Genomic DNA, 14,222 nt, shown 5'->3' on the forward strand with positions numbered 1-14,222 from the left:
GTACAAAGAGAGCTGGGAGAGGAGAGCACCTTTGCACCTCTCCCCCTCAATTTTGGAAGAAAGGGAGGAGTATGCCAACACCTTCAAAGTGGAGTCAATGGGGAAGGGTTACAAATTCATCCTGCAATATTTTATGAATGCTAAAGGCATCAGCAGTAGGAAATGCTACAGCGTCATTCACGAGGAGATAAAACAGATGGTGGAGAGTGAATATTTAAACCAAAACAATTTGAAGTGAGTTGTCATTAGAAGTCTACAGATGGGACGTCATGTGAAGTCCTTGGTTAGTTTTTTCAACCACTGCAAAACTGCTGAAAGTTCAGGACTGTGCGGAAAAAGAGACTCTGGAAGGAAGCCACTGAGGCCTCACACCAATGAAACCGAGAGAAGAAACGTCATTTAAATGAAACAACTTGGGGAGTTGGTGAAGTTTTCCACTGTCGCTTATTAACTCAGCTCCCATGCTTTTTCTACACATATTTAGCTAGCAGCATTGACAGGCAGATTTCTGAATTTTGGAGGAAAACAAGACAACGATGGAGAATGGAGCCTAAGCCGTACCAGCACAGATACATGTCGCATATGCCCTTTTAGAGGACACTATCATGCTAAGCATTGGTCTCAGTCATATCAAGTCATTCTCTTCTCTCTCTTTACCCCTCGATTCCCTTTCATTTTGCATTTATACTCACACCTTCCATGCCTTCTCTTTGGAAACCATTACTGCATTTCTTAACTTCTTCATAAGTCATGATTTAAGATGATTAAATTGAAAATGTAAGCTTGTTCTCACTTCTTGGACAAGTAAGAAAAAAATGCAGAACAGAAGATATTTTGTCCGTTGATGAATTTTGTCATGTTTTAGTTTGACTGTTGTAATATTCCCACTGATACTGGTGACTCTGTTTAAAGCCACCTGAAGGCAGCAGTTTTCTCTTCCATCTGCAGTCTGAATTTGGAGTGATGCTCACAGCCAAGCCTCCATCATTACTGCTAAAGCTGGAAAGAACGACACAATGGTCTGTGCTCATGTGCACAGCTGGCTGTTATGATTCATTTTCTTCTTATGGTTTCTCGTGGAGTGCAAATCAACAAGGGTGCTGGAGACCAACAAATAAAATAACAGGTCATATAGTTGAAAAGTGCGTCATTAAAATGAGCCCCACCAGCTGCAACACTGAAGGGATGAAGACATTAATGGATCAGTCAATGTGGAAGTATAATCCAGTAATACAATGCACAGCATGTTATCCTAAAATGGGCCAATCTGCACTTCAGCTGAGTGTTTTGGTGCTACTTCTGTTATTCCACTTAAGTAAAATTTTAAATGCATGACTTTTACTTATTTATTTTATTTGTTTTTAACATTGTGGTATTGTCACTTTTATAAATAAAAGATCTGAACACTTCCTCCAGCAATGAGAATAACACACACAACAACACCCAACTTACTTTTAATGCCTTTAAGCATGTGTTTAATTACAAAGAGTACAACAAAGAGTATTATTCGACACTGGTGGAAGAAGAATCTATTGAAAAGTCATTGCTTTCACCTCCACCAAGTGAAATCCTGCGGGCTTTGACTTCGGGCATTTTCAGCAGTGTCACCGAGAAACTAGGCGTGCTAGGCGTTGTCGTCATATTAATAAGTGTTACGATTTTGATGTTTTTTGCGACTTAAGCCATCTCAGCCGTCTTACCTTTCTAGTATGGGACTCTCTAAAAACTTGGTACGCTCTGCGGGTGCGGGGCCTTTTACGCGCCGTGTCAGACGCACTGTTGCGCGCCTGATGTTCTGGCTCTGGGTCGTCTTGTCACTTATCGAGATAAACGAGCAAAACTGGAAGGTAAAAGTTGTTTGTTAACCTTCTCTCTGCCTTAACCACAAGACCGGTTCTACAGGAGACTTCACATCTACTTATAACTTCAAACAGAGTTGATTTTGTTATTTATTTTGGACTATCGCTTACAAAGATTTTTGCTCCTTCACTGCTGGCACGCCTGCGCTTCCCTAGAGATATTATTACTTTTACCTGACTGTTAATGGGTTCTAAATTTGACCATCATAAGTTGTTAGGTCTGTATCGATGTAGTCTTGCATCAGGGCTCTCAGCCTGACGGACTTTTCAAGACCAGATCAACTTCCCTGAACATAAGTGTGAAGTATATAAATAACAGGAAAACATGAATAATATATTGTGTATGCCTTCACACTTGACGTGCATCAAATAAACTGATCTCACATTGTTTTAGTGTCTTGTTCAGTGTAGTCTGCATCATTTTCCAGCCTTCAGAAATAAAAAAAAAAGCCCAAACTAAATAAATAAAACTAAATGCAATTCATTTGCATCACCTAACATGTTCCACACCACTTACACTCTATCCTCCTTCACAGGCTGAGACGCTCACGGAGTCTGCAAAGCCTCGCCCATCCGGCTGAAATAAAGTTTTTGGGGGGGATTCCGTTTCCCTTTCTGCGCATGCGTTCCTCCTTGCCTGTCTGTGGAGCAGCACTCTTCAGTGTTAGGCTATCGATCTTGATCGTGTAAAGAGGGAAGAATATAAAACAAGTTTCTTTCACAGTTTAGCGTTTTATGGCTGTACATCAAAGCAGCAGCGCCGATCGTTTCATCAAGATCATAAGCTGAAGTGAAAGTGAAAGTGAAAGAGCAGACTCGCAGGCAAGCCAAACAGCTCGAGTGACAGAAGGAAACAACAACTTTGCTCTCTCCTCAAGCATGTATTTGGACTCAGATTTGAAAATTGAAATCATATCTTCACTTCTTGGACAAACCATTAAACCCTATGACAGGAAAAGACGCGGGAGAACAGAAGATATTTTGTCTGTGGATGACTTCCACCTGCACAACCTCATCGGGAAACGAAAGGCTGTGAAGGAGCCGTTCATCAAGGAGGAAGATTTCTTTGACCCAGAGTATGACTGCGACTTCACCAACCTCTCAGACACAGCTGAGTGTTCCAGAGGCGATGAGCTTTATGAGCGCCCAAAAGGTTGGTACCGCATGGCCTTAAAGGTCAATGGTAAATATGCAGATGGAGACACCTGGTTGGGCTCCAAAAGATGGAGGAATCACTCCGTACCTGGAGAATGGCCTGTTTCCTACCATGGAACAAGCCTGAACGGAGTCAAAGGCATCATTAGGAGTCACTACAGCGCAGGAGATCGAGCGATGTATGGGAGGGGGATCTACTCTACACCTGACATACATGTGGCTGAGAGGGAGGAGTACGCCAAGACCTTCACATCAAAGACGACGGGGAAAAGTTACAAAGTCATCCTGCAAAATCGAATCAATCCGAAAAAGAGAGAGATTTGCAAACAGTTTGACTACTGGCTCATTCGCGTGAATGACGGAACGTCTGCCAGCGAGGAGAGGAAGATAGTGGAGAGCTCTATTCGACCTTACGGCATTCTGATTAAGGAAGTAAATGACGAGGGAGATGGAGATGTCCGTGGCAATTACCATGGCCACGAGGACGATGGTGGTCATGATGGAGACGACAGTGACAGCGATGACGATGGAAAATATGATGATGGAAGTGTGACATGTGACAGTTACCACGATGGTGATGATGGTGATGACAACAGCATTGACGATCATGATGATGATGATGGTGGCATATATGATGATGCCAGTGTTGATGACATTAGCGACAATGATGATGGCGGTGACAATGGCGATGATGATGAAAGTGATGTTGATGGAACTGTTGATGAAGATTACAATGACAATGACGAAGATGACGACAATGAAGAATACAATGATGACGACAATGTTGCTGACATTAGCGACGATGATGATGGCAGTGAAAATGGCTATGGCGATGATGATGGCAATGTCGATGATGATGACGTCAATTATGACGGTAACAATGTTGATGACATTTGCGACGACGACGACGATGAACAGGATGATGATGGCGATGGAGATTACAATGATAATGGCGAAGATGATGACAATGAAGAATACGACGATGACAACAATGACAACGATGGCGAATATGATGATGATGATGATGATGCCAATGTTGATGACATTTGTGATGATGATGGTGCTGATGGTTATGACTATGATGATGACTACAAAGATGACTACAATGATGACTATGATGATGACTACAAAGATGACAATGAAGAATACAATGATGACGACAATGTTGCTGACATTAGCGACGATGATGATGGCGGTGAAAATGGCTATGGCGATGGCGATGATGATGGCAATGTCAATGATGATGACGGCACAGATGGTTATAATGATGACGTCGATTATGATGGTAACAATGTTGATGACATTTGCGACGACGATGAACAGGATGATGATGGCGATGGAGATTACAATGATAATGGCGAAAATGATGACAATGAAGAATACGACGATGACAACAATGACAACAATGACAACGATGGCAAAGATGATGACAATGAAGAATACGACGATGACAACAATGACAACGATGGCGAATATGATGATGATGATGCCAATGTTGATGACGTTTGCGATGATGATGGTGCTGATGGTTACGACTATGATGATGACTACAAAGATGACTACAATGATTACTATGATGATGACTACAAATATGACTACAATGATGACTACGATGATGACTATGATGACTGGAGTTGACAACTGATAACGTCAGTGATGTACTGTAAAGGAGTTAGAGCAGGTATCTATCACTCTGTTGTTCCAGGGGCTTTTCTATGGTTACACCTAGTTTGTGCATATAATTTGTTGTTGTCTCGTTTAAGTATTGTATAAACTAAAGTTAAAACAGTTCTTTGATTGGATGATTGATGACACATTAATACTATTTTGTTGTAGTTGTACGCGGAGAGCTCAGTTCAACCTTACAGCATTCTGATTAAGGAATTATAGAATAATTCTGAAAGAGTGACTGATGTAATCAGTCTTTTTTGCCCAGGCCTGTTGCTAATGAGAGAGTCAAATTCTCAGTTCCTCTGGGGGCTTTCAAAAGCATTTTCCATGTTTACACTTTCATTTTGGTTTAAAATGAATGTTTACAATGAGGACTATCTGATGACTTATTGTATCAAAGCATCTGCATTTTGTTTCTTTCATCTAACATCTGTACTTCAGCTTCTTCCCTGCACATTTAGGAAATACCAGCTGCTGCATGCACACGCACACATTTCGACAAATGAATGCATATTTGAAAGACTGTGTCATGTTCACATGCAGCCACTGCAGACGTGCTTGTGACTCATTCAGATATATTCTTGTTTATCACTCATTGTTGTCGTTTTCTGATGTGTGGTCGTCAATGTACCGATTCTACATTAGCTCTCAGATTTCTTTTACTTTCTTTACCTTCATTTTTCAGTTTATTCATATTTTGTTATGTAAATTATGTTTGTTTTCCTTAAGTCCTGTTATCAACAAATGTTTGTTATTAATTCTATTATCATCATTTGTATTATAAATTGTGCTTCTTGGTAACTCAGTAACACAAACACAAAGCTAAAGTCTGTGACATTTATTATTTTTTTTATTGCAAACTTTTGCTAATATTTGATAAAAATAATAAAAAACTCTTAATAGAGACATTACATCTGCTGGTGTATATACTGTTGTATTGTCTATTTTATTCTTTTCTTTTTTCCATTAACAACATTCTAAACATACTGTATGTTAATGTCAGTATTCCTACTTGTAATACTGTATCTGATTATGGTCATTAGAGAGTGAGAGAGACTGTACCTCTCAATATGTAGTTCTGGTAGTTCTGGTCAGCTTCTGCCCCCACCTTGATGAGACACGTCAGACCTTCAGCTATCACAAACTCATGGACCAGATCTTTGTCATCCTGCAGTTAAACAGAGAAAACACAAGTTAATACAATATACACCTGCTGCAATCATTCAGAACCAAGCAAAATCCCTCCTGCAACGCTATTGTTTTATTGGAATTGGTGCATGCAAATGGGTTCGCTTTTGTTACCACATGGTGTCAGTAATGTGCAGGGAGAGGATTAAAGTTGACAGTGTGTCAACTTTCAAACCCCCCTCCACCAGTTTAGGCCAGCTGACACACACGTCAGCAACCATGTGTTTTACTTCTGCTCATTCAAGGGCTTTGGGTGATAAATAAGCTTGGAACCTGGGAGGAAATCATGTCACTGGCAGGAGCTGCACAAAGCTTTATGCAAAGGTCGTGGAATGACGAGTAGATATAATAGATGTTTTCATTCAACTGTTCAAAACGCCAACAGGTACTGACACAACTTAAGGTTTTTGGGCCATTAAAGTGTTGTAACCATGAAACTTGCAATAGCACTTCAATGCTGCAGTCATTTAAAGTTCTTGCATTGTTTGCTGAACTATCTGTTATCATGTTTGCGTATTTGTGTGTGTGTGTGTGTGTGTGTGTGTGTGTGTGTGTGTGTGTGTGTGTGCTCCAGAAAAAGCCTTTGGTATTTTAGGTGGCTGACTCCTCTCATCTTAAAATAAAGATTCACACAAACACAAACACCCACCCACACACCCACACAGAGCTACACATGCCCACAGATACACACACAGGGAGAGAAATGCCACGTTGATGGAGATCCCCGTCATCATGGAAGCGCACAGTGGCCACAATAACCGACTGCATTCTGCAACAACACACTGACAGTAATTGCATGTGAAATATGTGTGTGTGTGTTACCTGAAAAATTTGCTTTAGAGAGAACAGTGCCCTTCTCAAGTCACGCCCGTTGGAGTTATATAGCCTTTCTGGAGAGAAAGAGAGAGAGAGAGAGACAAAGAAATGGTTATTTTTCTTTATAGCTGAACAGTAACAAAGCTTATTAGAGTGACCCACTCGCACAAAATGTTTCCACCTGACTTGAAGCGAGCTGGTCTGTTTGCATCGTTTATTCCCCCGTGCACCTTCTTTTCATCTCACCCCCCTGGTCTTCATGTGTTTCATGACTAGATCAATAAAACTTGTGAGTGAAATGAGTCTCAGCTGTGCAAAAGCTGCAGAATAGTTTGATAGGCGAGAGGAATGCTGGGAGTCAATGGAACCAATCAGACAGTTCGGTTCTGATCACCTGGGGTGGGCACTTCATCACACACTCTCACTGTGTCCTCACGTGCGGGGTTTTTCTCGCTCTCCCACTCTCACGCTCACACACGCGCGCACACACACACACACACACACACACACACACACACACACACACACACACACACACACACACACACACACACACACACACACACACACACAAACACAGACACACACACACGTTGCGATGCTGATTAGAGCTGTGTTGGAATGTTAATGAGCCGCTGGCCGGGCTTCAACGGTGAGGTATTCAGGTCACGACACGGAAAGCACTCAGAACCGAAGACTACAAGCTCTTACCACCACAATCACATTTAGCCTTATTATTTCTGTCCTTGAACACAAAGAGATCATGAATGTACTTCTATGATATGAGAGGGCCTTAAAGTGTTCATTGTGACCCTGTGACCTATACTAGGCATTTCTTATCTCCTACAGCAACATCACAAAAATCTTTTTAATCTTTTTTCCTCAGTGTTGTGCTTACATGCATACTGTATGTTTCATGTATACTGTATATACACATATTAATATGACTACAACAATCATATTTTTTCCTGTATTCACATATAGTAATATTTCTGTGTTCATATTTGACCACAGGTTCTGATTTCCTCCTTTTTGTAAGGTACTGTAAACCACAGTGTGCTGTGTTTTACGAATCTATATGTGACAACAAATACAGTAGTAGTATACAACAAATACTACTCCCATTAAGCCTGTGAAGTTATTCATTTTTCATGTTATTATATTAACATCATGTCTCTTATTTTGCGTTCCTAAGTGCTCTGTATTAAGCTCAAAGTCTGTTTAGTTGAGTGTCCATACTGTCCATTTGTGAGCCTGAACAGTTGTGCTTTCATCTGTGTGCCAGCAGGGGGTTTGGGAACGTGTGTGTGTAAATCCCGAATTTGCGTGTTGCTGACAAATCCTTCAGTCTATCAGGCAAGGGGGGGTTGGTTAAAAGTGTGTGAAGGTAAGGGCCTGCCGTCTGGAGCTCTGTGGTAGCTGTCGCTGAGCTAGACGAGGCTAACCCAAGGCCAGGGTCAAAATCATTATCATTCCACACACAGACGCAGAATTACAGGTCTGTCTGTCTCTCCATATGCAGGACCATTCCTGTGAGATCAGCAGCAGCATTCATGAAATACATCTGCGATAGTCTACAAGCAGAGACAATCAAATCATCCAAATCATAACTGCCAAGAGGCAACTGGCAGCAATGTGTAAATATGTGGGGAAAATAACTCCAAACTCACCAAATAAGCAAAGAATATGGTAGGGGGGGGAAGACAGGGAAGAACATTTACTATATACATAAGCATGAAAGAGGTGGACTAGAGGAAAGGAAAGGAAAGGAAAGGAAAGGAAAGGAAAGGAAAGGAAAGGAAAGGAAAGGAAAGGAAAGGAAAGGAAAGGAAAGGAAAGGAGTGACCACTGGGAACAGGCCAGTGTGTGATTTGAGGGAAGAAGGCCAATTGCTTCTGGGTAATCAAAGCAGGGGAGACAAATGAGAGAGCGGAAGACGTGGATTTCCCCTTCCAAAAATACACAAACTACACATATGTGTCCGCCATGTCATCTAAGTAAAATGTAGTGTTAACCTTTTCTGAGCTCGTCCAGCCGACTGAAAAGATGTTCAGCTGGCACTTGTCGGGCACAAACAACCCCGGTGTTGTAGTGTTTGTGTCAAAGCCAGCTGACTTCAGCTGTTTCTCTTTGTATCGATTTGACCAAGATCCTTTTGACTGAGGCACAGAGAAGAGCCTCTTCAACTCACACTCTGCGTCTGAGACCAACATGGCACTGACACTGCCTTCATATGGTTTGATGTTATTTTTCACACAGGCAGGTGGCAGGTGCAATGACCTGCATCTCATTCGATAAATCACAACAGACTCCAGTCCGTGGCTCAGATGTAACTCTTTTCAAATAGCCAGTTTGGTCCGATTTCCTTGTTCTCATTTCTCTAGGTTTCCCTGGAAATCAAGTGGCCACTTCATGATGCAGGGAGCACTCAGGCTGGCCCTTGAGAGTCACTGGTTCATTCAGTCGGTCACGTGTTGTGTTCATGTACTTCATCAGGCCTTGAGTGGGGCTGTCAGGGTAACCTTTACCAAAATGTCTGCTGTCCATCAGGAGCAAATCAGCAGCAGTGATAAGCCTTCAACTTGGCTTGATTCATTCTGGTGGACCGCTGGCGATGCAGCCAGGTGTGAAACGGTGGGTAGACTGTGTTATAATTAGCTAAAGCTTACAAGGAGGAAAAAAAAAAAAAGCAACGTAAACAAACACACTGAATTAAATGTGCAGAAAAGACATTCTTAGAGTTCTTCTTACGTCTCTGCAACAGACCCATCATGACGATGATAACCTCTCCAAACCATGAAATATTTTAAAAATGATTTTAGGTGAGTTCGGTAGCTTCAGGGCAAATACATACAAGCCAAAAAAAATGGACCAGAATGATAAACTTCATAGTTAAAAGGCTTTATTTCTGTTTCTAAACACACATGACTGATTGATCATTTTATTTAGTTTTATGTAGAATTAACCATTTTCATATATCATTTAGTGTAAGTGATAATCTTACTTGTTTCCAAAGAAAAGAGTAGTAAATTTGGCAATACCCTGTAATCACCTGTTAGTTGATAACAAAATCCTGTCAACATAATTAACCTTCTGCTGCGGAGTAAACAGAGTCTGACATGCTAAATAATCAATGGGCCGTTTTGCCACAGTGGGCTCCAGCTGTCGTAACACACCGTGTCTAGAGTGATGGTGCATTCAAGCTCAAACAAATCACTCTCACCTTCAACCTCTGGATCAAACAGCTTGACCTAACAGCACCAACTCAGTGCCTGCATCTCTCTGGAGGGAGACTGAAATAACAGCAAAATACAAAGTAGGAAGCAAAAGCATCTTAATTAGATGCCCTGCACTGGTCTGAGAGATCGAGCGTTAGACGATGGATGAAGAGGAACCCAGCAAAAGGATGTTTTTTGATCGCAGGATTCGCCTGTCCACGTGTCTTTCGCAAGTCATTCTCCTTTTTTCCTGGCCCTCAGTTTTATTATTGTCACACAAAAAGCTGAAACACTCACTAGGATGTGTCATTGTGGCTTGTGTGTGTGCTGTGTGTGTATGTGTGCACGCATGCGTTTGTGTGATCGTGCACACGCGCCCCATGTGTAAGCCAGTGCCTGCGTCTGCTGAGTGAAGACAGACAGATGAAGGACAGACAGAAAGGCACATTTCATTTATAGGTTTGCTCGGAGTTTTACGGTTTTGTTTTGGAGCACTCGCAGTTCTCGTCCACACTGTTTCGCCATGACCTCACATGCACTGCAACATGTCAGCCTTAACGAGTCATTTAGCCATATATTCCGTGTTAAAGTCAAAATTTTCTTTGAGTGAGGGGAAAGATCTGACTTTCTGATTTAATCCAATATGATTAAAACAAAACTCTTTGTTCCATAACCCTTTAATGGTGTTAAACAACACACAAAGCCTATAAACTGTACAACAAGTATCTATTCTCCATACCTTATGAACCCACCCCAGTATGTAGGCTAGCTTTATAATTAGAGCCTTATCAAAGGAGTGGCATGGTCACTGGAGTCCTGTTACTGTTGGAGCTTGCTTTACACTCTCATAGGGTTTATCGCATCCTAAACACCAACAAGTGAGGTCCCAACAGATATGATATCATGTCTACTGTACAAAAAAATATATATATAGTAATTCTGAGTCTCAATCATGGGTTCAGATGCCTGCTACAATGGCTTTATAGAAAAGTGTAAAGAATAAATTGACTACTATACACATTTGTTCAACGATATAGCAGAAAAATACCCCTGAAGCACCTGTAGGTTTATTACGTGTGTGTGGGAGAGTCTTCTGCAGTGAAACAGGGATTCCCCCGGCGCTGAGGATGCCTGCGAAGTCGTTCAGGAGTGGTCAAATCCCTCCTTCCCCTCCTGCCATAATGAGATTAGTGCTGTGACCCTTCAGCTTTGACTAATCCCTCAACATTTACTGCACCATCTACACATCTCCAAACAGAGAAACACACAGGCCAGCTCAGACTACACTGGGCTTAATCCATAACAATTATAATCAAAACCGCACCGTGTTTTGTTGTACCGCTGCAACGCGTCAAATGCAAAACCTGAGAGTCCCCAGCTGACTGAAGCCTAATTCGGCTTTGCTGGCCTTAGCAAAGGGCAGCAACAATCTACTACTACTATGCTTAATCCCCAGGTTTAACAATAAGCAGCCAGCTCAGCAGATGTTTCTTTAAGGCCACCTGGTTACAGAAGATGAGAGAAACATACCAAGAGATTCAGAAGAAATTGTTTGTCATTCAAAATATGAGCATCTCGAATCGGCATTCATTCATTTTTAAGCATCATCAGTCTCTTTTGGTGACTCTTCAGTCTCTTAACTCACAGTTGTGGTTTTACAGCCCACAATTGAACTGATTCGATTCACCCTCATTTCATTTTCTTTCTTTCTTTTTCAGCAAAAACACTGTACATTATCTGCCCAGCGCCAAACGGTCAATGGGCTAAAATAGCGACGAGTTAGTGGATTCTGTGGAGCACTTTGTAGCTAAGGTGTTCACATTTATCAGGTGAACAAAAAACTACTCACATGAATGCTAACGCTCCATGTCTGCTGAGTCATGTCTGCTGAATGTGCAACAAGGCAACTGGGAAATTCTCCATTTTTTAAAGGTGATGAAAGCAAAAATTAGTTAATGAAAGGAATAATATAGTAGACTGTTGAAGCCATTGTGACTAAGATGCAGTTCCTCTCATGACCACTAAATGCTGGCCCACAGTACAAAGTGACAGGTCTCAGCAGCTAAATTCACTTCTTCTAAAGTGAAAAATGATTTTTCCCTGTTCAATAAATTGGGATTTTGTGGCACCAAAAACACTGACATGTTGCTGATGGTAAATCCCAAATCATTTCCAAAACTTGATGTCACAGATGCTGCATCCATGTTGTCCTACGATCTTTAGAAATAAGCATGAGAGACCCACTAAAACAGTCTATTTTTTCATCATCTCTTCTAATCCTTTCTCCAGCCATAGCTTAAATATTGAGCATACTTAAGATTGAACTGAATAAAATGAAGTGCATGCATGGATAAAACAAATACAGCCTTCAAAATAAAAAAGCTGGAGAGTGACAAAGGACATAAAAGCAGGTAAACCCCAACAATCACCACACACATGAGATCACAGGATATTTATAGATAAGCACACACTGAGGTCAAACAAGGGTAATATTCTTCAGCATGGTAGAACTGTCTGTGGGTTAGGCGAGAGAGGGTCACAGCTGGTGGTCCTGTATTTAAGCCCGGTTAGAACCGCTGACTCGTGTTTCTGGAGGATTTCATTGCACCCATCTAAAAAAGCCTCCATGCGGCTGTCTGGGCCAATCAGTCCGTTGGCTTTCAAACTAGGTCTTCAGCGGGATCTAAAATAAAGGAGTGAGAGGGCCATGAGGTGCAATGGCACGCTGGAGAGCTTGATTTAATCCCGGGGAGTCTTTCCCTCTCTGTACTGGTATCACGCTAAATATAAGTGGGTTGGGTATCACACACACTGTAACCAGCCTAAATACTGGGTTCAATCTTTGTTCAGGTCATGCAGTGCACTGTGTGTGCTGTAGCCCTGTGCTCAGTCAAGGAAAAATTAAGTCAACTACATGAGACAACAAGTTATTTCCAATGCACTTTCACATGTGTCAGGAATTTCTTTTGTTTCCAGCTGATCATTGAAGACAAGGACTTTGACACCACAGGCAGACTTGTTTTCACTTATTTGAAGACAACTCAATTAAAAATCACATGAAGACTTAATAATGGTCTTTAAATGTTCCTCAGTCAGTGTTTGCATTACACATCAATGCCCACGTGCAAAGGTACAGTTGGGCGGTGTTTCCGTCTTGTGTGCACATGTGTGTGGAGTGGCATGTCCAGTTATCTGTGGTTAGAATAACAAATCCTCCATCAATCTGTCATAATGGAGTATAGTTTGGACAATAATGCATGATTTCAGTCTCATGTCAAGGGAAGTGAAAAGGAGAAGTTGGCAGGCAGTTAAGCCCAGACTGTGGAGGACAACTCGGTTATTTTGCGACTGTCTATTTTCTGTCTGTTGGTCTTGGCCTCCATTATGCGTACTGGAGGCTGCTGATGGTACAGATGACGATAGAGGCCCCATGAGCTCAGCGTGTGTGTGTGTGTGTGTGTGTGTGTGTGTGTGTGTGTGTGTGTGTGTGTGTGTGTGTGTGTGCATCTGTATTTATGAGTGTGTGAGAAAGAGAGAGGGGAAAAGAAAGAAAGAAAGAAAGAAAGAAAGAAAGAAAGAAAGAAAGAAAGAAAGAAAGAAAGAAAGAAAGAAAGAAAGAAAGAAAGAAAGAAAGAAACCTCTAAGGTCTCACTGAGACATGAGATTTAAAGAATGGCTGCAGACATAGACGGATTACACTCAGCTCAGCAATGACACACACACATACCCACACAAGCATGTGGACACAGCATGATAACAGAGGGCTAAATGCAAACGTACTGTGAATGAAAACACTTGGGAGTCAATGAAAACAAACTTTTATATGAATGCCATAAATCCACCCCTGTGCAAAGAAATGGCTGCAGCATACCTACATACACACCACTGCGCACACACACACACACACACACACACACACACACACACACACACACACAGTTAAACATCTCCAGACAGTAACCTTGAACCCCGATGAAGGACATCAGCTATGAAAAAAGCTCAGAAGCAGATGTCCTCACTGAGGAAACTTACTGCCACATAAACATGGACAATAAACACATGCACACACACACATACACGCTCACAAATGCAGTAGGTTCCAACACACTCCAAGACCAGAACGTGCCCTGTGCCCTTCATATGCCCCGACACCTCTGAATTAGCTCTCACACACACACACACACACACACACACACGCAAGAATAGTTACCCACAACACAAACACAAATATACCCCGGAACCTTAGGTTACCACGGTGATGACAAGCCTGAGCCCGACAGGCAGCTTCAGTTCTGCTCTATATTCACACACACAC

General features: G+C 41.8%; 1 protein-coding gene across 1 annotated transcript in view; it reads right to left on the bottom strand.

Moving 5' to 3' along the window:
- The window catches only part of fhod3a (formin homology 2 domain containing 3a), a 51,474-nt gene that overhangs the window by 19,947 nt on the left and 17,305 nt on the right, over positions 1-14,222 (bottom strand). The window contains exons 4-5 of the mRNA XM_070984775.1: positions 6,696-6,763; positions 5,748-5,853 (exon numbers count right to left, since the gene is read on the bottom strand). Of these exons, the coding sequence (XP_070840876.1) occupies positions 5,748-5,853; positions 6,696-6,763 (174 nt within the window). The remainder of the gene's footprint in view (positions 1-5,747; positions 5,854-6,695; positions 6,764-14,222) is intronic.

The sequence above is a fragment of the Chaetodon trifascialis genome, chromosome 17 (genome assembly GCF_039877785.1).
Source record: "Chaetodon trifascialis isolate fChaTrf1 chromosome 17, fChaTrf1.hap1, whole genome shotgun sequence".
In the NCBI taxonomy this organism is placed as follows: domain Eukaryota; kingdom Metazoa; phylum Chordata; class Actinopteri; order Chaetodontiformes; family Chaetodontidae; genus Chaetodon; species Chaetodon trifascialis.